The following is a 22402-nucleotide window of genomic DNA, read 5'->3' as shown; positions in this document are numbered from 1 at the left end:
ACCCCGGGGGGGGGGGGGGTTCGGCGGCCCCGCCCCGCGCGCGCGTTCCCGCCACCGGCGGCCAATGGGCGCGCGCGGGGCGCGCACGGGGCTTTTCCGCGCCAAACTCCAAAGCCCGCGGGAGAGCGCGGGCGGCACCGGCTCCAGCACCGCCACCGGGGACCCCCCCAGGGACCCCCCCCAACCCCGGCACCGCCGCCCCGGTGAGTCCGCCGGGACCCCTCCTCCGAGATCCCCCCCCCCCCCCAACCCCGGCACCGCCACCGGGGACGCCCCCGAACCCCCCCAACCCCGGCAACGCCCCCCCCCGTGAGTTCGCCGGACCCCCCACCCACCCACCCACCCACCCGAGAACACCCAAACCCCGCCGGGCGGCACCGGTTCCAGCACCGCCACCGGGGAACCCCCCGGGACCCCCAGCACGGCCACTGGGGTGAGGCCGCCGGACCCCCCCACTCACCCGAGACCCCCCAAACCCCGGTGAGTCCTCTGGACCCCCCCCAACCCCGGCACCACCGCCCCAGTGAGTCCGCCGGACCCCCCACCCACCCGAGACCCTCCCAAACCCCGGCGAGTCCGCCGGAGCCCCCCTCCAAATCCCGGCACGGCCACCCAGGTGAGGCCGCCGGAATCCCCTCAAGGCCCCCCCAAACCCCCGCGAGTCCGCCGGACCCCCCGGCCACCCGAGACCCCCCAAAACCCGGCACCGCCGCCCCGGTGACACCGCCCGGCTTTTCCCGCGGTGGGAAGCCAAGCGGGTGCCGTGCCGTGCCGTGCCGTGCCGTGCCGTGCCGTGCCGTGCCGTGCCGTGCCGGGGTGGGGTGGGGTGGGGTGGGGTGGGGTGGGGTGGGGTGGGGTGGGGTGGGGTGGGGTGGGCGGAGGGGCCCTGGGGTGCCCGTGTGCCCCCAGCCCCGCCGGCGGAGGGTGACGGCCCCTTTAAGAGCACGCGCTGCCCCCCCCCTTCCCTCATTTACATGATCGCGCGAGACCCGGCGCGTGGGCGCGGCGGGCGCGTTTCAATTGTGGCGCGCGAGTCGCGAGCGGAGCCGTTAGGCTCCCGCGTGGGGGGGGTGGGGCCTGCCCGGCGGCGGCCAATCAGCGCGCGGGCCGGCCGGGCCGGCGGCCAATGGCGGGCGGCCGTTGCGGGAGGGCGGCGGGGCCGCGGGAGCCGCCCCGGAGCCGCCGCCTGAGCGCGGGTCCCGCATTCCCGGGGGGAGCAGCGCCGGCGCCATGTGGATCCAGGTGCGCACCATGGACGGCACCGAGACCCGCCGCGTGGACTCGCTCTCCAAGCTCACCAAGGTGGAGGAGCTGCGCCTGCGGATACACGAGGTGTTCGCCGTGGAGCCCCAGCGGCAGCGGCTCTTCTACCGCGGCAAACAGGTACCGGCACGGCGGGGCTGGGGGGGTTTGACAGCATCGCAGCGGCAGCGGAGGGCACCCACCCAACCCTCTCGCTCTCCAGCTGGGGAGGGATAGTTTTATTTATTTTTATTTATTTTTATTTATTTTTATTTGTTCTTTATTTGGTTTTACTTTTTATTTGTTTTTAATTTATTTTATTTATTTTATTTTTAATTTTTTTATTATTATTCATTTATTTTGCATTTATTATTTCTATTTCATTTCTCCCTATTTCATTTCTCCCTATTTCATTTCTCCCTATTTCATTTCTCCCTATTTCATTTCTTCCTATTTCATTTCTCCCTATTTCATTTCTTCCTATCTCATTTCCTAATCTCTTCCTTTTTAATGTCTTTCTTTTTTATTTTCTTTCTCATTTCTTTTTTTTATCTTTAATTCTTCCTTCCTTTCGATTTCTTCATTTTCAATTTCTTTAACTTTCATTAATTTTTATTTCCTTTATTTATTCCTAATGAATTAATTTATCTTTAATTAATCTATTTATCCTAAATTTCTTTATTTATGTCTCACTGCTTTCTTTTCTCTCGCGTGGAAATGGGGTGTTCTGCTGCCATCTAGTGACTCCCCACCCTGCTCCTCCCGTGGGTTTGCCCTGAGAGCAGCCAGCAGCAGAGTGGGCTTTATTTTCAGTTTTTCCTAATCATTTTCCATCTAACATGTTGCTTTTCTGCCTTGACATCACCTTTGCAAAGTGTCTGAACGTTACCAGGCCTTTTTGTTTCATCCTTTGTGGTGCTTAAAGTTTCTGAGTCTCACAAGTTTTCCCGTTAAAATCCCCCTTTTCTTTGTAAATTGGGAGAAGCAGCTCATGATTTTTGAAGTTCTTCAGCTCTGGCATCAAAATCTCCCTGGGTACAGAACACTTTAATAACATTATCTTCTCAACAATATCTTTATGGTTGCTGTTGTACAACTGTTTTCCTCCCTGGGAGTTAAAAAAGCCCCTAAATTAACATTAAAGTCAACTGAAACTGTTTTCAAATACACTTTCCATATCCTGCTTAACCCTGTGCTGCAAAACCTTCGTGGGGCTTGGTTGATCAAAGGGTTTCATTTCAGACAGAGCACTTGAAATGCTGACTGGGCTGGAGATAAAGAATTTCTTCCAGTTGCTTTTTCCACCTTTCCCTCTGTTTGAGGCTGACTTGAGATACCTGTAGGTTGTCCTTAGCAGGTGTGACTGTGGGATGTGGGAACACACCTGGATTAGCTTGAATTTAACAAGCTGAGGCACCAGTTGCAGTATAAAAAGAGGCTGGAGGGAAGGTGTAACATCTCTGGAGGACTGGTGGGTTTAACCCTCCTTTCTGTTGGGTTAAGGGAGATTTGGGTGCATTAATCACCTGTTTGTGTTGTAAATCAGGTGATAAAGGAGGGGTTGGTCCAGGGTAGGTGCCAGCTGTGAGCCTTGCCCTGAAATCAGTGCAGATAAACCGATTTTATGATGAGTTTTCAGTCAGGATGCACTTGCCCTACAAAGATAATTCCTCCTTGTGCAGCTCCAGGAGTTCTTAGTCCTTGTCCCTGCTGCACTCCTGCTTTGTCTGGCTTTTGGGAATCCCTGGAAATGTTCAGGTTCTTATTAAAACTTTTAAATAGGGTTAGAAAAGGAGTTGTCAGTTAAAACCTTTCTCCTTTGTTAGAGGTTTGTCTTCAGCCACTGGTGCTTCTTTCCCGCTGTCCTTTGATCTCCTCGGTGGTTTCCTGTCCCGTTCCTGTCCCAGCTCTCCCATTTCAGTTTGCACCTGTTGCCACTCGTGTCCTGTGCTCATGTTGTTCCCCTGCCTGTGACCCTCCTCTTGGCCCAGCAGAAACAACCCATTTCTGGTGGAGTTTTCATCCCCAAACCCAGAAAAAAGCCCGGATCACTCCCGTGCACTCAGATTTCCAGGGATTGTTCCGTAGGCGTTCGATGCCGTAAATCAGACCTGAATTATCAGAGTGATTCCTGTGAAGTGTAAATTTTTGTGGTTTTTGCTCTGCTTCCCCCCCTGATAGAGAACAAAGCTCCAGGGATTGCTTTTTCTCGTGGTTTGGGCTGGAAGGGGATGATCATTTCCTGTATAATTTCTTAGTCAGACCTTAAATATGTGGGGAAGCTTGTCTGAACTCCTGACTGCTCCGAGGGCTCCACTCTTACATGTTAACCCTAAAATGCTTGTGCTCCTTAGAGCTCTTGAGAGACCTATTTGTGCCTCTGCACTTCTCCTTTTGTCTTGATTTGACTACATCCAGTGCCAGACTTGCCAAATAAACTCTCAGAATTACAGAGCTTGTGAAATTAGGACACGCTAAAGAGAGATGAGGTGGTTTCAAGTTGAATTGGGTCTTCTTGTGATTTTACTTGCAGTGGAAAAATTGTGTGTTGGCTGGAGAAAAGTGGGTGATTAACTCTTTGGCTTTTGCTCAATGCCACAATTAGTGGAGGTGGTGTAAGAATCTGGATCACACACAATTACAATATAAAGACCAGTCTGTGTTAGTGTTCAGGATGTGCCTGAATTAAGGAAGAAATAATTCTTTTTAATTCATAGGTAACATGTCATTATCTTCAGATCCTGATGGGAACGTTGGGGATCTGTAATTCTTATAAGTTCTTCTTCCCAGAATTGATATTTCTAGGGAAATGTGCTGCAAAACCTCTCAGAGGTGGTTTGGTGGTTTAGTCTGGTAACAAGTCCACGGCAACATGGAAACCTTGCTCTTGTAGCTTGAAAAAAAGTAAGAAAACCAGTAATAAAATAGCAAGAACACCAATGTAACAGTAAGTGTGATGGTGAAGAGCTGCCCAGGGAGTGACTGGGGATGGTTTTAAAGCCACGTGGTCTTTCTTGGCACGTGGAGACCATTCCAGCGGGAAGGTTTGGAAGGGGGAGAAGGGAATAACCAGCTGGTTTGGTGCTTTCCCTGCAGATGGAAGATGGTCACTCCCTTTTCGACTACAGCGTGGGACTGAATGATATTGTCCAGCTCCTGGTCAGACAAAGCCCAGCAGTGCTTCCTGCTGGGAGCAAGGAGAAGGATCCCGAGCTCTCCGACACCGACTCCGGCTGCGGCTCCGGCCAAAGCGACTCGGACAAGAGCTCCCACAACGGGGAGGGAGCCCTGGAACTGGAGGGCCAGCCCAGCACAGCAGCACAGCCCGACTGGAGCCACCCTGTCTTTGGCCTCTATAAGGTGAGTTCATCAAAAAAACTAAAATTCCTTAAAATCTCCCCTCGGGTGGGAATTGTTCCCCTGCGGTCGAGGATTCCTGAAAATCCTTTATGCCCCAATTGTGTGGGTAGCTCCTTTTTTTTGTTTTTTTTTTTCTCTATTAAACCCTCCAACAACAAAGGCAACAATACCAACAGACCCACAAACCCACAAAATGCGACACATCCTAGGTCAAAATATTCCATTTTTTTCATTTTATCCTTTGAACTAAAACTACAATACATTAATTGATATAAAAAAACCCCAAAACCAACAACAAAAAGGCATTCAGAGTGCCTGGTTTGATTTGAAAAACTTTCCCAATATTTTTGCTTGGAGTCACTACACTTGCCAAAGCTGAAACTTTTCTTGAATGAACAAAAGAAAATCTCAAGCAGCTGTTGAGAATCATTTTCCTTGTGTGTTTCAATGGGTTTTGTTACAGATCTAGTGATGTCTTTGCCAGGCTGTGAGCAAGACAGTTTGAAAGTCTGCTACAGACTAAGCAAGAATGGTTTGTGCTTGCTGAGAAGCCTGGTGGTGTAAAATGGATTTATAATCTTTTAAATTCAACCTGAGCAGGCTGGAGGGCTGCACAGGATCAGGAAAGCAAAGGAAATGTTAATTTTTAAGATGATCTGTAAACATCTTGATAGTGGTGAAGTTCCTGAGGTGATGAAAGCTTTGAGTGGGTTTGGAAATGAGTGGTTGGTTTGAAAATCCCCTTTGGTGACCTGCAATCTTTGCTCTGTGCAGATCAACGACTTGGTGGACGCCCGGGACACGGACATGGGAGCGTGGTTTGAAGCCCAGGTTGTGAATGTGACCAGGAAAAAACCTCCCAGGGAAGCAGCTGAGAGTTGCACAGAGCCTGCCCGGCCCACGGCCGTGCCTGAGGAGGATGTGATCTATCACGTCAAATACGACGAGTGAGTTCTCTGCCTTCTGGGCTCAGAAAGTCATTTGGGTCATGGTTTTGTTGGGAATTTTAGTGCAGAGAGATCCACAAGGTAAACCAGGGGTTGTGTCACTGTAAGGTTGTTTTACAGTTGGAGTTCCAGGGGGCTGGAATGGTGTTTTTTGGAAATATGAAATGCTGTTATCCAAATTAAACGGGGTGCACAAGCAGCAATGTCAGACAGGTTGGTTCTGACTGTGTCTGTGGGGGAGAAGGAGATTTTATTCTTGATGTTATTCTTGTGTTGCACATCAAACTGATGTTGAATGTGATTTTCCTTCTCTGTCCCTCCATCCCTCCCTCCAAGTTATCCAGAGAATGGAGTGGTGCAGATGAGCTCCAGTAACGTTCGGGCCCGAGCACGGACTATTCTGAAGTGGCACCAGCTGGAAGTAGGACAGGTGGTGATGGTCAACTACAACCCTGATGAACCAAAAGAGAGGGGCTTTTGGTATGATGCTGAGATCCTGCAGAAAAGGGAAACAAAAATGACCAGGGAGATCAATGCAAGGATCCTACTCGGGTAAGCAAATCCGTCCCGTGGAATAAATTGAATTTCCCCGACTCTTCTTAAGCTTTCACGAGGTCTGAGTGACTCAAGAAATGGTGCAACAGGAGTGCTGGGGAGGGGTGAGAAGTGACCTGTCCTTTTTGGGTGAGTGACTTCTTCATGCTACAGTTTTGATTAAGTTCCACTGAGGAACTGGACACTTTAAGGAATCACAGAAGATGCTGTTCCATGGATTCACTTGATGCTGAGAGGATGTGAAGCCCCATATTCACTACAAAGCATTGTTTATGTGTTAATTATCCATTATGGCTTCACAATGTAATATTTTGTGGAGGTATGATAATGTAGAATGAACCCTCATTTTATAAAAGTGATGAAAAGTTACTCCAGTTCTCTCCTGGAGTCTTTCAACTTCAGGGAAAAAAAAGGATATACTTTTTTAAAGTTTTAGATAATTTCCACAGGGTTACCAAAATATTCCTTTTTTTTTCCCCTCTCACCAGGCATTTTGACTTTTTAACTATAAAATACAAGAAGAATCAGTCTGGAATATACTTTTGAGGGGAGGCAGAACAGTCACTAAGGATAGTTGGGATGCTCTGAGTGCTTGGAATCTCACTGAGACAAAAGGGGATACCCTCTAATTGCACAAAAATGATCTGATTCTTAACACCAGAGCAGTCTGGTACCTGCACAGCTGTGAGCTCCTGCTGTGGGATACTTTCAAAGTCTGATCTCTTTTGCTTTCCTCAACTCCCAGGGAAGCTGGTGACTCCTTGAACGACTGCACAATCATGTTAGTGGATGAAATCTATAAAATTGAGGAGCCAGGCACTGCTTCCCCCATCCCAGCTGGAACACCAAAACGTGAGTCTTGGGGAGTTCTTGCATGTCTGTGTTACCCTGTGGTGTTCTGATTGTCCTTGTGAGGATCAAAGGTCTGAGAGTCTCAGGACACGTTTGGTTGTGCCTCCTTCAACCATTTCCGTTGGATCTTGGCCCTTTCTGACTCTGCTTTCTGTTTGCTCACAGGGCAGAGTGGACCTGTGTGTAAAGCCTGCAAGGACAACCCAAACAAGACCTGCAGAGTCTGTGCTTGTCACATCTGTGGAGGGAAACAAGATCCAGACAAGCAGCTCATGTGTGACGAGTGTGACATGGCTTTCCACATCTACTGCCTCAACCCTCCCCTCAGCAGCATCCCAGATGATGAGGACTGGTGAGTTCTGGGTGTGTGTGGGGGGGGGGGATCACAATTACCATCTAATTAGGAGCAGAAAGTGAGGTCTGAGGCTTGAAGCTGCCCTTTGGTGGCAATATTGTAACTGCACAGGTGTTTGTGTGTTTTGGGTTTTTTTTTTTGGTAGGACTTTGTAGCTTTCCTTGAGGTTGTGAGAGTAGGTTTTAAGCCAGTGGCTTGCAACTTCTTTTCCTAGTTTTGGGATCTGGATGCCTGTTTTCTATACCTGCCTAAGGCCAGGTTGGGAAGAAACTCCTCCCTGGGAGGGTGGGGAGGCCCTGGCACAGGTTGCCCAGAGAAGCTGTGGCTGCCCCATCCCTGGAGGTGTCCAAGGCCAGGTTGGATGAGCTTGGAGCAACCTGGGATAGTGGGAGGTGTCCCTGCCCATGGCAGGGGGTGGAATGAGATGAACTTTAAGGTCCCTTCCAAATCCCAAATGAGAACCTGATACCAGGAGGCTTCACTTGTGCAGTGGCTCTTCTGGGTCACTCCAGGCAGTCCCCAGGCCCCATCATCAGATTAGGCTGTGACAGATGCTGGTTTGTATGTGAAATATATACAGTGACAGATAGATAGTGAAATACATCTTTCAATACACATATAGATAGTAAAATACAGTTTTATTCCCTCTGCCCTCTTTCAGCATTATATGCAATGATTTTATGACAGAGCTGTTGTCCTGGCACATCAGCAGTGGCTTAGAAGGTGCTGTAAGGACAGCAGCTGATACAGGTCTAATTCCAGCATGGAGAGGTTCCATGTCCTGTCTAGTTTCACATGGGAAATTGTAACATAACTCAGTATGTTTTGATGGAATTCTCTTTTAATTCAAGGCTTTGCTGCTTGTTTATTTTCCCTGACTTCAGGTATTGCCCCGAGTGTCGAAACGACGCCAGTGAGGTGGTTTTAGCAGGAGAGAGATTAAAAGAAAGCAAAAAGAAACAAAAGATGGCATCTGCCAACTCATCCTCGAGGAGAGACTGGGGCAAGGTCAGTTCAGAGCTGTTTTACTCTCAGGATCAGTGTGTGTTGCTGTGAAATCCCTTTGGGTTCTTGGCTCATTGGTCTCTCTGACCCAGGGCATGGCGTGTGTCGGGCGCACCAAGGAATGCACCATCGTCCCCTCCAACCACTATGGCCCAATCCCTGGCATTCCTGTTGGCACCATGTGGAAATTCAGAGTTCAGGTATGAAGCTGAATCCTGAAAAATTGGAAAAATTGGGAATGGTCCAGCTCTTCCAAGAAACAGTTAATCTTGGAGTGTGTGTCACTGGATGGAGGGAAAGAATTCTGGCTTTGTCTGGATCAAGTGTTCCAGAACTAATGTTGTGTTGTCCAGGCCTATCAAGTGCTGGTTTATTTTTCTTTAGTGCTCTTTTTGGTAACTCAAAAAACCCAAAGCAAACATATTTGTTTCCAGGAGTTTGTCCTGGAGTTCTGTAGTATCTCCCACTGTTCCCCTGGAAAGAGACTCTCAAATATTTACATATATTAAAAAAAAAGAAGGTTTCTCATCCTGTTAGAAAGTTGGGGAAATAAAAAGCACTGACCTATGCAGATCTTTTTTTAAGCATTAGGTGAAGGTTGCTGTTACAAGTCTTTCAAAACCAATCTCTTTATACAAATATTTAATATCTGTATTACTCCTAAATCCCTGGAGCTTTTTAATAAGCAATCTCAGTAAGATCCAAATTTCCAAATTCACATCACAAAACTTACCCACCTGTTCAATTGACTGAAATACTCAATGGCTCATTTTTTTTTTTTAGAAGCATTTTTATTTTTCTTTCCTCTACCTGGAGCTTTTTGGAGGATAGTGGTGAGAGCAGATTCAACCCAAATCTGAAATAGTATTTAGTTCAGTTCCAAGGCCAAGGGGTGATCATGTTGTTTGGAGCCTTGCAAAGTGTTTCTGGTTTTCCAGGTGAGCGAATCCGGAGTGCACAGGCCCCATGTTGCAGGGATCCATGGCAGAAGCAATGATGGGGCCTATTCCTTGGTCCTGGCAGGAGGCTATGAAGATGACATAGTAAGTAAATTTTGATTATTTATGCCCAGAACCAAACTAACTTGTTAAAACAAAGACTTGGCCTTAGTTACTTTTTACACTCCACATCAGACACTTGCCCATCTTCACTTAATTTTCTTCAGAAGAAAATCAGGCAAGGAAAAACTACAGTAAAAATGTGCCAACCTGAGCAACAGGATCATCTCAACTAGGTTTAATATCCCTGTGTCAGCTTTTGATCTCAGAATCCTCAGCTGCCTCTTCAGGGTCTCCATTGCACCCAAAGTCTGAGCAGAGTCTCATGATCTGTGCTGCCAGATCTTCACTTGCAGGAGATCCTGTGTGAGCCACGTGAGGTCCTTGGCACTGCTCAGGGGTGGGACAAGACAACAGTTGTCACCCTGACTCTGCTCTTCTGGCAGTCTCAGGGAAGGACCACAGACTGAACTTGGGAGCTTAAACACTGGAATTATAGAGTCATGGAATCAGCTGGGTTGGAAGGGACCTCTGAGATCATCAATCCAACCCTTGATCCAACCCCGCTGTGGTTCCCAGCCCATGGCACTGATGCCACATCCAGTCTCAGCTTAAAAACCTCCAGGGATGGAGAATCCACCCCTTCCCTGGGCAGCCCATTCCAATGGTTGAGCACCCTCTCTGGAAAGAAATTCTTCCTGATCTCCAACCTAACCCTCCCCTGGCACAGCTTCAGACCCAGCCCTCTTGTCTTGCTGATGGTTGGCTGGGAAAAGAGACCAACCCCCCCCTGGCTCCCCCCTCCTGTCAGGGAGTTGCAGAGAGTGAGGAGGTCTCCCCTGAGCCTCCTCTTCTCCAGGCTGAACAGCCCCAGCTCCCTCAGCCTCTCCTCACAGCACTTGTGCTCCAGTCCCTTCCCCAGCCTCGTTGCTCTCCTCTGGACCTGCTCCAGCCCCTCCATGTCCTTCCTGAGCTGAGGGCCCAGAGCTGGACACAGCACTCCAGGGGTGGCCTCACCAGCACTGAGTCCAGGGCAAGAATCACTTCCTTGGACCTGTTGGCCACCCTGTTCCTGACCCAGGCCAGGATCCATTGGCCCTCTTGTCCCCCTGGGCACACTCTGGCTCCTGTTCAGCTCCCTGTCCATCCCCACTCCCAGCTCCCTTCCTGCCTGGCTGCTCTCCAGCCCCTCTGTCCCAGCCTCTTCCCTTGTTTTGAGAAAACCCTTCTAAACCTGCTTGATTTTGCCCTTCTGCTTTTCCTGAGTTGTTTTTGTGACCATGTCCAACCCATCCATGTGCGTTTCAGGATCATGGGAATTCCTTCACCTACACGGGGAGCGGAGGGCGGGACCTCTCTGGGAACAAACGCACGGCAGAGCAGTCCTGTGACCAAAAACTCACCAACATGAACAGGTTGGCAACACTTGTGCTCCCTCCTAACCTGGGTACCTGGCAGCCTGTCACCAGCAGGAATTGTTTGTATCCAAGGAAAAACTGTCAAGATTGGGGCTGGGCTGGGCTGTGGGCTGCAGTGAAAAACTGTGGAATGAAGTACTAGAGGCTCTCAAAGATGGACTGGTATATCCTGCTTTTTATCCCCAGAAATAAAGGGAGTTTTTCCCCAGAAATAAAGGGATGACTGTAGCTGTGCTGTCCCTGGATACAAACCTTGGCTGCATCAAAGAAACAGCCTCAGACCTGCAGTGGTTTTATTTTAGTGTGGACATCCCCATTATCAGTTGGATAATGGAAATGCTTCTCTCAGTGCACTCTAATGGGACAGAACTGTAACTGGTATCAGGGTCACGTGTAATATTGGCTGAATCTTGAGGCACAGGGCAGTAAATTGGTGCAGGAGTTTTCATGCTCTCTCCTGAAAGCTTTTGCAGCCCATGGTCACCTCGGGAGACCAGAGCATTTGTAAGCCTAAAAATAAGCATGGGCTTGAGTGGAGGGGGTGGTCTGTGCTGGTGCATTAAGGTAATGTCATGAATAATTAAAACGTGCCCCCCATCAGGAGGGTTAATTACTGTCTGCAGAGTTCTTGCTGTTACACAAGTGGTGTCAAAGTGGAGTTATTTAAGGCAAACTGGTAAATGCCCTGAGTTGACTGGAGTGTGTTGCAGAGCTCTGGCTCTGAACTGCAGTGCCCCCATCAACGACAAGCACGGAGCAGAAGCCAAGGACTGGAGGGCTGGGAAGCCCGTCCGGGTGGTCAGGAATGTCAAGGGAGGCAAACACAGCAAATACGCCCCTGTGGAAGGGAACAGATACGATGGGATATACAAGGTAAGGAGGTTTGGGGATGCACTGGCTGAATTAGAAAAAGATCATAGAATCATGGAATCAGCTGGGTTGGAAGGGACCTCTGGGATCATCAATCCAACCCTTGATCCAACCCCGCTGTGGTTCCCAGCCCATGGCACTGATGCCACATCCAGTCTCAGCTTAAAAACCTCCAGGGATGGAGGATCCACCCCTTCCCTGGGCAGCCCATTCCAATGGCTGAGCACCCTCTCTGCAAAGAAATTCTTCCTGATATCCAACCTAACCCTCCCCTGGCACAGCTTCAGACCCAGCCCTCTTGTCTTGCTGATGGTTGCCTGGGAAAAGAGACCAACCCCCCCTGGCTCCCCCCTCCTGTCAGGGAGTTGCAGAGAGTGAGGAGGTCTCCCCTGAGCCTCCTCTTCTCCAGGCTGAGCCCCCCCAGCTCCTTCAGCCTCTCCTCACAGCACTCTGCCAGGGGGTTTTCCAGTGTGTGATGGACTCGCTCTGACTTTTCCAGGTGGTGAAATACTGGCCTGAGACAGGGAAATCTGGATTTTTGGTGTGGCGTTACCTGCTCAGGAGGGATGATGAAGAACCTGCTCCTTGGACCAAGGAGGGAAAGGACAGGATGAAAAAGCTTGGCCTAACAATGCAGGTACTCCCTTGGCCCATCACCTGGACACTGAACTTGATGGATAGGAGGAATTTTTCTGTTCCATGCTCTTATTGGGGATGATCCTTACATGACAATTCAGGCTGAGGGGGGGCACAAATTCTTCCATTCCTGTGAGATTTTTTTTTCTTTATACATCAGGAGGCTGAAAGGGCAAAACCTCACTTTTTTTGGTACAAAATTTCCATAGTCTGCATAAGTGCTTCAAGAAGAGTAGGGATGTGTTGCTTAAAATAGATTAAAACTACCCCCTGGAGCAGTTCTCCAGAGGTCAGCCTTGGACCTGTATTGGTCTGTTAAGTCTGAACTGGTGTGTCTGCATTGGATGCTCTTTGTTTTCTTTCCTTGTAGTATCCTGAAGGATATTTGGAAGCTGTTGCAAATAAAGACAAGGAAAAAGAAAATAGTGGAGAGGACGAGTTCGATACCCCGGGGAAAGGAAAGAGGAAAAGGAAATCAGCAGGTTTGTGGAGTAGGCAAGTGGATATAGAAAGCCTTGTAGGTTTTTTTGTGCATTTTACTTAATGACTCTTTTCTGGTGTTTTTTTTATTTGGTTGTTCAAAAGAAAATCACTGTGTTTTCTTTCAGGTGGGGAGGAAAAACCCGTCACCTCTCCAGCAGGGACCCCAAAGAAAACTAAAGTTGAGCCATACAAGCTGACAGCCCAGCAGAAATCTCTTATAAAAAGTGATGAAGCCAATGAAAAACTGTGGAATGAAGTACTAGAGGCTCTCAAAGATGGACCGGTATATCCTGCTTTTTATCCCCAGAAACAAAGGGACTTTATCCCCAGAAATAAGGGACTTTATCCCCAGAAATAAGGGACTTTATCCCCAGAAATAAAGGGATGACTATAGCTGTGCTGTCCCTGGATACAAACCTTGGCTGCATCAAAGAAACAGCCTCAGACCTGCAGTGGTTTTATTTTAGTGTGGACATCCCCAGCACGTTTAATGGGACTGTTTTTACTCTTTGAGATTTATAGGAAAACTTTCCATGACCGAAATAATCCCTTACCTTTAACATGGGGTGGGGTTCTGGGTTTCAGAGGGTAGTGGCAATAAGTTGATTCCAGTGTTGCCTTTCCAGAAATTCCTAAACAAAGTGGAAGAGGCCTTCCTGTGCATCTGCTGTCAGGAGGTCGTGTTCCGGCCCGTCACGACCGTCTGCCAACACAACGTGTGCAAGGTGAGGGAACCTGGGCCCTGCTGAGCCCAGCCTGGAGACAACCTGGGCAGGGCTTGGTTCCTTTGGGATTTCTGCCAGGAATTAGTCCCTTAGCATCAGTCAGGTTTAGAGGGACTTTGGACAAGGGATGGAGGGACAGGACACAGGGAATGGCTTCCCGCTGCCAGAGGGAGGGTTAGGTGGGATATTGGGAAGGAATTCTTGGCTGGGAGGGTGAGGAGGGGCTGGGATGGATTTCCCAGAGAAGCTGTGGCTGCCCCAGCCCTGGAAGTTTCCAAGGCCAGGTTGGAGTAACCTGGACTAGTGGGAGGTGTCCCTGCCCATGGCAGGGGGAGGAACAAGATGAGCTTTAAGGTTCTTCCAACCCAAACCATTCTGGGACTCTTAAATTAAAACAACAATAAGCATTATGGCCATTATTAATGAGAGGGTGGAACAAGATGAACTTTAAGGTCCCTTCCAACCCAAACCATTCTATAATATGTGAAAACTCTATGATTTGATGCAAGTTCTTTGGCATAGAAAAGCCTGTCTTTTAGAGGAAGTTCCAGTCTGGGGTTGCTCCTCCCTGATTCTTTTACAGGGTGCTGAGAGCTTCTCTGAGGGCTCAGTGTCACTGCTGGGGGGGGACTGAGGGGATCTTTAAAGTCCTTTCCACCCCAAACCATTCTGTGCCATCTGTTCATCTCGACCCAGGCAGTTCCCATTTGGCCTCAGCAGTTTTCAGAAGCTGCCGTGTTGTTCCCCTCTGTTCTCAGGACAGATCCTTCCCTTTCTCTGCTTCTTTATCCCTTCCAACAACCCTTTCTTGACCACTTTGCTTTTAATGGGTTTGATTCTGAGAAAGATGACGTGGAATCCAACATGATGTTGGATTCCTGGGAGCATTGGAGGTGGTGGTTAGAACATCTCAAGGTGTGCAGAGCCAAGTTTTCTCTCCACCTTGGCCTTTCCCAGCTGAAAACCCGGAACAACACGTCCCTTAACCGGGAATTCTTGTGTCCCTCAGGACTGTCTGGACAGATCCTTCCCTTTCTCTGCTTCTTTATCCCTTCCAACAACCCTTTTTTGACCACTTTGCTTTTAATGGGTTTGATGATGATGAGATGATGTGGAATCCAACATGATGGTGGGTTCCTGGGAGCGTTGGGGGTGGTGGTTGGAACACCCCGAGGTGCACAGGGTGAAGTTTTCTCTCCACTTTGGCCCTTTCCCAGCTGAAAACCTGGAAGCACACGTCCCTTTAATGGGAATTCTTGTGTCCCTCAGGACTGTCTGGACAGATCCTTCCCTTTCTCTGCTTCTTTATCCCTTCCAACAACCCTTTTTTGACCACTTGATTCTGAGAAAGGTGATGTGGAATCCAACACGATGTTGGCTTCCTGGGTTCCTGGGAGCGTTGGACATGGTGGTTGGAACACCCTGAGGTGCACACAGCCAAGTTTTCTCTCCACCTCGGCCTTTCCCAGCTGAAAACCCGGAATTACACATCCCTTAACTGGGAATTCTTGTGTCCCTCAGGACTGTCTGGACAGATCCTTCAGGGCTGACGTGTACAGCTGCCCTGCCTGTCGCTACGACCTGGGCAAGACCTACAGCATGGAGGTGAACGAGGCCCTGCAGGACATCCTGACCCAGCTCTTCCCCGGCTACGGCAACGGCCGGTGATTCCCTAAAGCACTTCTCCTTCCCTTGGGTTCACACTTAAACCACGGGCTTAATTTAAAAAAAAAACAAACAAAAGCAAAACAAACAAACCAGCAAACCTGTAGGCTGTGTTCTCCCAGGCCCCCCCTAAAAAGGTTTGAAGTCTTCCTCGTTTTTTAAAAAAAACTGTAAACTCCCAGGACTGTCCTTTTGTACATTCGTGGATTTTCGTTTTTTTGTTCTAAATGTTGAAGTTTACTTTCTTTTTTTTTTTTGTTTCTTGTGTTTTTTCTCCCCTCAAACCTGCCATTCATTCAGCACAGAATTATTTGTTCTTAATGGACTGAAAGTGCTTCCGGTGAGGCTGCTAATGATGAGGAAAGTTCTCAGAGTGCCCCCCACGCCCCCCCTTTTATTTTTATTTTTTTTTTTTATTCCAAAAAATGGCTTGGTTGCTAGAACAATCTTCACTGTCTGGGGATTTGGCCATCAAGGTAGACTCGTGCATCACCTTGGCAGCATTTTGATACTCCAAATTTGTCCAAGATGGTTCCTGGCTTTGTACCACAAGTGGGTATTTGCTATTTTTTGTTTTTGTAAGAACTGGGGTTTTATAAGTTTTACAAAAAGCCATTTCCTGCTAATTTTATATTATCAAAACCATAAAGCTGCTTGCTTAGAGCCAAGTAGTTGGAGCAATATGAAGTACTACCTCACTGGACTCGTTGTAGGGAAGGATTTGTTCAGCCAGGCGCTGTCCTCTGTCCCGAAATGCCATTGTGGAATATCCTAAAGCCATCCTTAAGTGCCTTTTGTCCTTTGCTGGAAGACTGGGCTCTGAATCACCATATAGATCTTCCTTTTTTTTGGTTTTTTTTTCATAAGCACTGAATTGTTTTTAACTTGCCAGCCAGACCTTTGGTAACGTGGAACACTGTAGCTGTGTGTGATTAGTGTGGATTTGCAGAGGATCAGGTTTCCTAGTGATAGGTGAATTAAGGTGTTTTTTTTTTCCTTTGTTTCGCTGCATTTCAACCTGGAAATGAAAAATAACCAATTCTGGCTTTTTCTATGAACCATTTTGTATTGGACCTGCCACCGAGAAGGCTCACTTTGTATTTTTCTACCGTTACAAAAGTTTGCAGTTCGATACCTCAACGAGACAGGGATGTTTTTAATCACACTTTACTGCAGACAGACTGGAACAAATGTGCCTATTTTTTGTTTTCTTAACTCTTACCCTTTGGAAAACTATTATGTTAATATGTTAGGGAAAAGAAACCCCACCCCACAGCATTTTATAGATTTTTGTTGTTGTTGTTGTTGAATTTGTCAAATTTTTGTACAATGTGCAAGCTGAAGTTCTCAAAATAAATAACTTTTCAAATTAAATGTTGACTGTTTTCCTTTAATTCTTAGGCTCCAGAGTAGTTTCCAGACCTAGTTGCTTGTGCAGGAATTTGCATTTATATCCCATTAAGCAAAGGCTTCAAACACTGAGCTTTTCACAAATGCAGATGAAGGAAATGGAAAAGAAATGGTGTTGAAAACAAAAGCTGTGAAATTAAGCAGCAGTGGCACCACCTGCCCTCTTTAAAGTAAGTTTATTTTAAGGTCAGTGTTAACATTAAGCACTTTCAGATATTTAGGTTTGATTGAAAATGTCCTTCCACTTTTTATTCTGTGCTGTGATGGGAAGAATTGGGGGTGAGGGAGTGAAACTGAGGAAGAGTTTTTGTATTTAAATTGAAAGAACTCCCTGCAATGACTTCCTTAGTTGATTGCTTTTGTTGTTATTTGGAATTTGGGAAACAAACTTTGTTTTCCTACAGAAGTGTCAGGTTTTTTTTTTTTTTTGCTTGAATTAGAATTTCTCTGCAAATCAGACACTTTGTGGTGGGATCTGGAAATCCCAAATTATGAAGCCCTACTGGGAAAATTCCCGTGCTACAGAGGGGGGTTGTGGATATGAAGGAATTGTGTTTTAATGCTGGAGATGATTAACAGGATGATGTTTCACTTCCAAGCACTCTGGTGTCCATCTCTGCTGTGAAATTCTGGAGTAAAAATCCAAGGTGTGAGTTGGTAACAAAGTATTTTTTGGATCAGGAATTAGGAAGGGAGAGTGACAATGTTGCAAAAAACTAACCAAGGATCTTGCAGCTATTTTTGGGAATTCCCAGGGAATGCACAGAACTGATGCTCTGCAGGCCTTAATGAGCTCAAATTAAAAAGGTGCCCCTGATAGTTCTTTGTCCTGGCAGCCTTCCATGGTCCTGGAATTGCAGACAGTTTGGGAAGAGAGTCTGGTGTGTGGGGATGGTCCTGCTGGAGGGGGGGATGATTGGGATGCTCCTGTGGCACCTCCACAACCCCCTGACAGGAGGGGGGAGCCAGGTGGGGGTCAGGCTCTGCTCCCAGGGAACGAGGGACAGGACAAGGGGAAATGGCCTCAGGCTGTGCCAGGGGAGGTTTAATTGGATATTGGGAACATTTCTTCCTGGGAGGGGTGGTCGGGCACTGGGAGGGGCTGCCCAGGCCGTGGGGAGTGCCCATCCCTGGAGGTGTCCAGAAGGGTGTGGATGTGGCACTTGGGGCCATGCCCCCATTTAGTGACCGTGGTGGTGTTGGGGCAAGGGTTGGGCTCGATCCTGGGGGTCTTTTCCAACCCTATTCCTTCTCTGTGCTGTCTGTAACACCTTCACAGAATCCCAGAATCACTGAGGTTGGAAAAGCCTTCCCGGATCATCGAGTTCAAGCTGTGATTGATCCCCACTGAGTGCCACCTCCAGTCCTTCCTTGGACACTCCAGGATGGGGACTCCAAACCTCCCTGGGCAGCCCCTTCCAGTGCCTGAGCCCCCTTTCCCTGCCGTGCCCTGGGCTGTGCCCTGGGGGGCTCCCCAGGGGTGGGGTCCAGCCCAGGAGGGTGAGGCTGTGCTGGAGGCCTTGGGGATGGGGATTGATGATCCCCCTGGTCACTGATGGTCCCCAGGAGCTCCTGGTCATTATTGATCCCCCCTGAACACTGGGGTCCATCCTGGATGGGATTGATGATCCCCAGGACTGCTTGGTCCTGCCCACTTACTGATGTCCCCCCGGTCCCCGATGTCCCTCCAGGACTCCCCATGTCATCCATGATTCCCCTGGTCATTGATGATACCCCAGAGACCATTGTTGATCCCCTCGATGTCCCCCCAGCTCCCTCAGTCATTGATGATCGCCCCGGTCATCGGTGATCCCCCCCAGCTCCCCCACCCTAATTATCAGTGATCCCCCCGGTCATTGATGATCCCCCAGACCACTGATGATCCCCTCGAAGCCCCCCTGTCACTGATGATCTCCCTGGTCACGGATGTTCCCCCGGTCCCCCCTGGTTATCGATGACCCCCCCGTTACCGATGCCCCCCCCCCCGTTATCGATGCCCCCCGTCCCCGCCGTTCCCCGCCCGGCCGCGGGGGGCGCTGGCGGTGCCCCCCCCCCGCCATTGGCGCAGCGCGGCCGCAGCGCCCCCGCCCCGCGCTGTGCGGCTCCTCACGTACCCAGCGCCGCGCGCCCCGCCCGACGGACAGCCCGCGCGGCCAATCCGCGCCCGCCCGTCCCCCGCCACAGCCAATGGCCGCAGGGGGGCGGGCCGCCCCGTGCCAACCTCCGCTCGCTATTGGCTGAACCTCCCCTTGAGCGACGCGAGGCCGCCCCTCCGCCCCGCCCGCGGGTGTGGGCGGGGCCGTCACACTGCGCGAGCCGCCAATCGGCGCCCTCCCTCTCCTTGTTGTGCGGCGAACGGCGTCACTATTGGCTGAGGTTGCTGCCCGTCGGCGGCCGCGCGGCCAATGGCGGCGCGGGCGGTGCCGCGCGCGGCCAATGGGCGCGCAGGGGGGGCGGGCCGCAGGTGGCGGCCGCGGGCGCTGCGCTCGCCCGGGCGACCCCCCTTCGGCTGCGCCCCCCGCGCCGCGCACGGACCCCCCGGGCAGGTACGGCCGGACCGCGCCCTCCGCCCTCGCACCGCCGCCATCCCCCTCCACGGCCCCCCGCGGGGCCGCCCCCGCCGCGGGCAGCGCGCCGGGCCCGCTCCCGCCGCCCTTTGCCGGGGGTGAGCCCCCCCGAACCGCCCCGCTCGCTGCCGCCCCCTCAGCGCCCCTCAGGCGCTGTCTCCCCCACATCGCGGACCCCTCCCGGATCCCTCCCGCATCCCCGCACCCCTCCGGCCGCCGCCTCCCCGCAGGCCCGGCACGGGACGGGCCCCGCCGCCGCTTTGTGTGGGAACCCCCGGGAGACCCCCGGGACCCCCCCCTTCCCCTCAGGGCGTTCGGCCCCGGGTGCCCCCGATCCCCCCGGGCAGGGGCAGTCGGGCGATGACCCACCGCGATCGCGGGGATCCGTGCGGTGAATGCGAACCGAACGGGTGATCCCGGCGGGGTTCGGCCGGGCCCGGGGCTTGGGGACGGCCGAAAGCTGCCGGGGGTTGGTTCCGCGGTGGGAAAACCGGGGGCAGGAACGTGACAGCGGCTCTTTAATTTCTATTTTCCTCCTCCGGGGACTGTCAAAAGTCCTGGGGGCGAACCGAGGCTTTTTTTTTTCCCCTTCCGTTTATCCTCCCTTTAAATTTTTTGTATTACTCGTCGGTGTATTTTGTACCGTTGGCGTGAGTGGGGCCCCCTGACCCCTGTGAGGGCCCCGGGGCGGGTGGAGCGGGGGGTCCCAGCCCCCGTGACCCGCAGGGCTCGTTTGTCGGGTCACGCTTTGGTGACTTGCCCCGGGTCCCAGGGTTTGCCCTTGTTTTCAGGAACAAATAGAGGCTGGATTAGGCTCTGGTGGGATGTGGTGGAAGGGGAAGCTCTTCAGGAAGCCCTTCCTAAGGGAAGCCGAAGGAGGGGCGGCTGAGGGCACTTGGGTGGTTCAGCTGGAGGAGGGACTGAGGGGAGACTCCTCGGGGGCTGCAGCTCCGAGCTCTGCTCTCTGTGAGCAGGGACAGGACCCAGGGAAGGGCTGGAGCTGTGTCGGGGGGGTTGGGATGGATCTCAGGGAAAGGTTCTTCCCCCAGAGGCTGGTTGGGCACTGACCAGGCTCCTCATGGAATGGTTATTTCCCAAGAGCTCCAGGAGCGTTTGGACAACGCTCTGAGGGACAGGGGGGATTGTTGGGGTGTCTGTGCAGGGCCAGGAGTTGGGCTGGATGATCCCTGTGGGTTCCTTCCCACTCAGGATATTCCAGGATTCTGTGATTCATCCAAAGGTGATGCTTGTCTTTCCCTGGGCTCTTGGTGTTGGAGCTGCTTAGGATCCAGGTGTGTTGCAGAAGGAGTGGTTTGGATCTCTTTGCATTAAAGAATTAAAGTCACCAATAAGATTTAGTTTTGTGTGTGTTCCTTAAGTTCTGTGTTTCAATAAAGCTGCTGGGGGCACACACAGGGGCTGTGCTGCTCCTCTGGCCTGGGATGGGGGAGTTTTGCTCTGTCTCTCGGTTGTCTTTGTGCTGGGCCAGTGTAAATCTGTGTTAGATCAAGCCTGACCCTTCCAAAATTAAGTTTCCTTTAACCAAAAAGAGTTAATTTTAAGGAGCTCTGTTCTCCAAACCCCAATACCATTTCCCCTCCTTTTCACCCACAACATCACTTCTTTCTTGGGAGCTTTTGCTTTTTCCTCCTCTGTTTCCTTTTCCCGTTCTAATAAAATTCCCACAATCAGAGGAACCTTAAGCCTAAAATTTAAACCTCACAGTTACATTTCAGCAATTACCTGGAATAACTGTTGGAGGACTCGGGGGGTAATTGCTTTTTGACAGCAAGTTCCTAATTCTTGGGGTTCCCTGTAATGAGAGAAGGAAGTTGGGGCAGGTCGAGCGACTCCTCCGGTGCCAGAAGGAATCCAAGAGGAATCCAAGAGGAATCCAAGGCTCTTCCTTTCCCATCAGTGGTAGGAGTTCCTCCCCTGCAAGGGAGGTGTAGGTGGATGTACGTGATTCCTCGTTCCAGAGCTGGTGTTCGTGGATGAGACACTCACTGCAACATCTTCTGACAGGAAAATTCTCTCCAAGCTCAGTCAAAGGATTCTTCTTTTTTTTTTCTTCTCTCCTGGAAAAGAAATAATTCCCTTCATTGGTCCAGTGAGACCAGAACATAAATGGTTCTATATATTTATATATTTTGGACTCACTGGACCTTAATTTAATATAAATAAATAAATATATATATATATAGAATAAATTAGTGTTCTCAGTGGGTGAAAGACTAAAATGCACAGGGCTGACATTCCAAGTTTGGCTTTTTGGGTTTTTATAAGTGAGGCCTTCCCCACATGGGAGTTTTCACCAGCTTTTTGATGAGAAGTTGACAGCAAAATGCCCTTTCAGGGACAATCCCACCCGTTTCCTTTAGGTAATTCTGCTTCTTTGAACGTGGAAAATCCAGGTCTGGGAGTTACTTCCCTGTTAACCTGAGCTGGGGAGCAAAGTGCTGGAAGTTTTCACTTCACCTCCTGTCATTCCCCAGCTAAAGGTTTAACAGAGGGAGTGTTTCCCAGGTGTTTTAAATCCCCTAAAACCCAGACAACTCCTGGAGAACTCGGAATTATTTCCATATAAAAGGCCACGAGAAATTTGATGTGAGTTGGGCAAACCAGTTTGGCTGGATGGGCATGTTGGCAGTGTGGGGTTATTTTACATTCATTTATCCAGCTTTGTGTATCCTTATTTTCTCCTGGGCTGTCCAGCTGCAATACAATAAACTATGTGTTGGCATCAGGTGGCTGGAATTATATTTATATATTTTATGTATCTATATAATTTCAAAGTTGAAATCTGGTTTTTAAGAGCAGGGAGGTTCACCTGTGACCTGAAATAATCTGTGTCCTGCAGGCTGAGGCAAGGGAAAAAAAAAAAAAGGAGAAGAAACTTGATTTTTCTTAATGAATTCAGGGGAACAGAGAAGGATTTTGGGCTGGGGGTTTTCTCTCTGTTCCTGTGTGGAGAAGGATTTGCAGTGTGTGCCTGGTGTCCCCCAGCTGTTGATAGCAGAGATGGATGGCAGCTAAATATGTCCCCACAAGTGAGGGATTTGCTTAATGGCTTTGGAAGGGCCTGGGATCCTCTGGGGCTGCTCTGGATGAAATCAGGGTTTGTCATCTGGGCAGGAATTAAAAGAGGGTTTGAAATCCTCGGGTCCTGCAAAATATTGGCAGAAATCTTGTTTTTTGTTTATTTTCCACATGGGTTTGGTGGTATTAATGTCTTCCCACTGTGGGATGAGAAAGGTGTTTGTCCATTTTTGGTGTTTTCCACTGAAGTTAATAAGATTTTCTCTTTTTAACCT

General features: G+C 49.9%; 2 protein-coding genes across 6 annotated transcripts in view; both read left to right on the top strand.

Moving 5' to 3' along the window:
• Positions 1-97: 97 nt before the first annotated feature.
• On the top strand, positions 98-16485 carry UHRF1 (ubiquitin like with PHD and ring finger domains 1). The gene is made up of 17 exons (XM_064636973.1): positions 98-203; positions 1221-1383; positions 4339-4602; positions 5377-5549; positions 5886-6101; positions 6850-6956; positions 7122-7308; positions 8196-8319; positions 8409-8516; positions 9255-9359; positions 10623-10729; positions 11443-11605; positions 12102-12239; positions 12609-12720; positions 12847-13004; positions 13348-13446; positions 14968-16485. The coding sequence occupies exons 2-17, from the start codon at positions 1231-1233 to the stop codon at positions 15112-15114; spliced, it is 2361 nt and encodes a 786-aa protein (XP_064493043.1). The 5' UTR covers positions 98-203; positions 1221-1230; the 3' UTR covers positions 15115-16485.
• Positions 16486-18961: 2476 nt separating this feature from the next.
• Positions 18962-22402, top strand: part of KDM4B (lysine demethylase 4B) — a 94615-nt gene continuing 91174 nt past the window's right edge. For all 5 annotated transcript variants that reach the window (XM_064637460.1, XM_064637462.1, XM_064637459.1 and 2 more), the window contains exon 1: positions 18962-19067. The gene's annotated coding sequence lies outside the window, so the exon portion shown is untranslated. The remainder of the gene's footprint in view (positions 19068-22402) is intronic.

This window comes from Pseudopipra pipra, chromosome 27, assembly GCF_036250125.1.
Source record: "Pseudopipra pipra isolate bDixPip1 chromosome 27, bDixPip1.hap1, whole genome shotgun sequence".
Taxonomy (NCBI): Eukaryota; Metazoa; Chordata; class Aves; order Passeriformes; family Pipridae; genus Pseudopipra; species Pseudopipra pipra.
The sequence above is the reverse complement of the archived record's forward strand: the minus strand, read 5'-3'. Positions and strand labels throughout refer to the sequence as shown.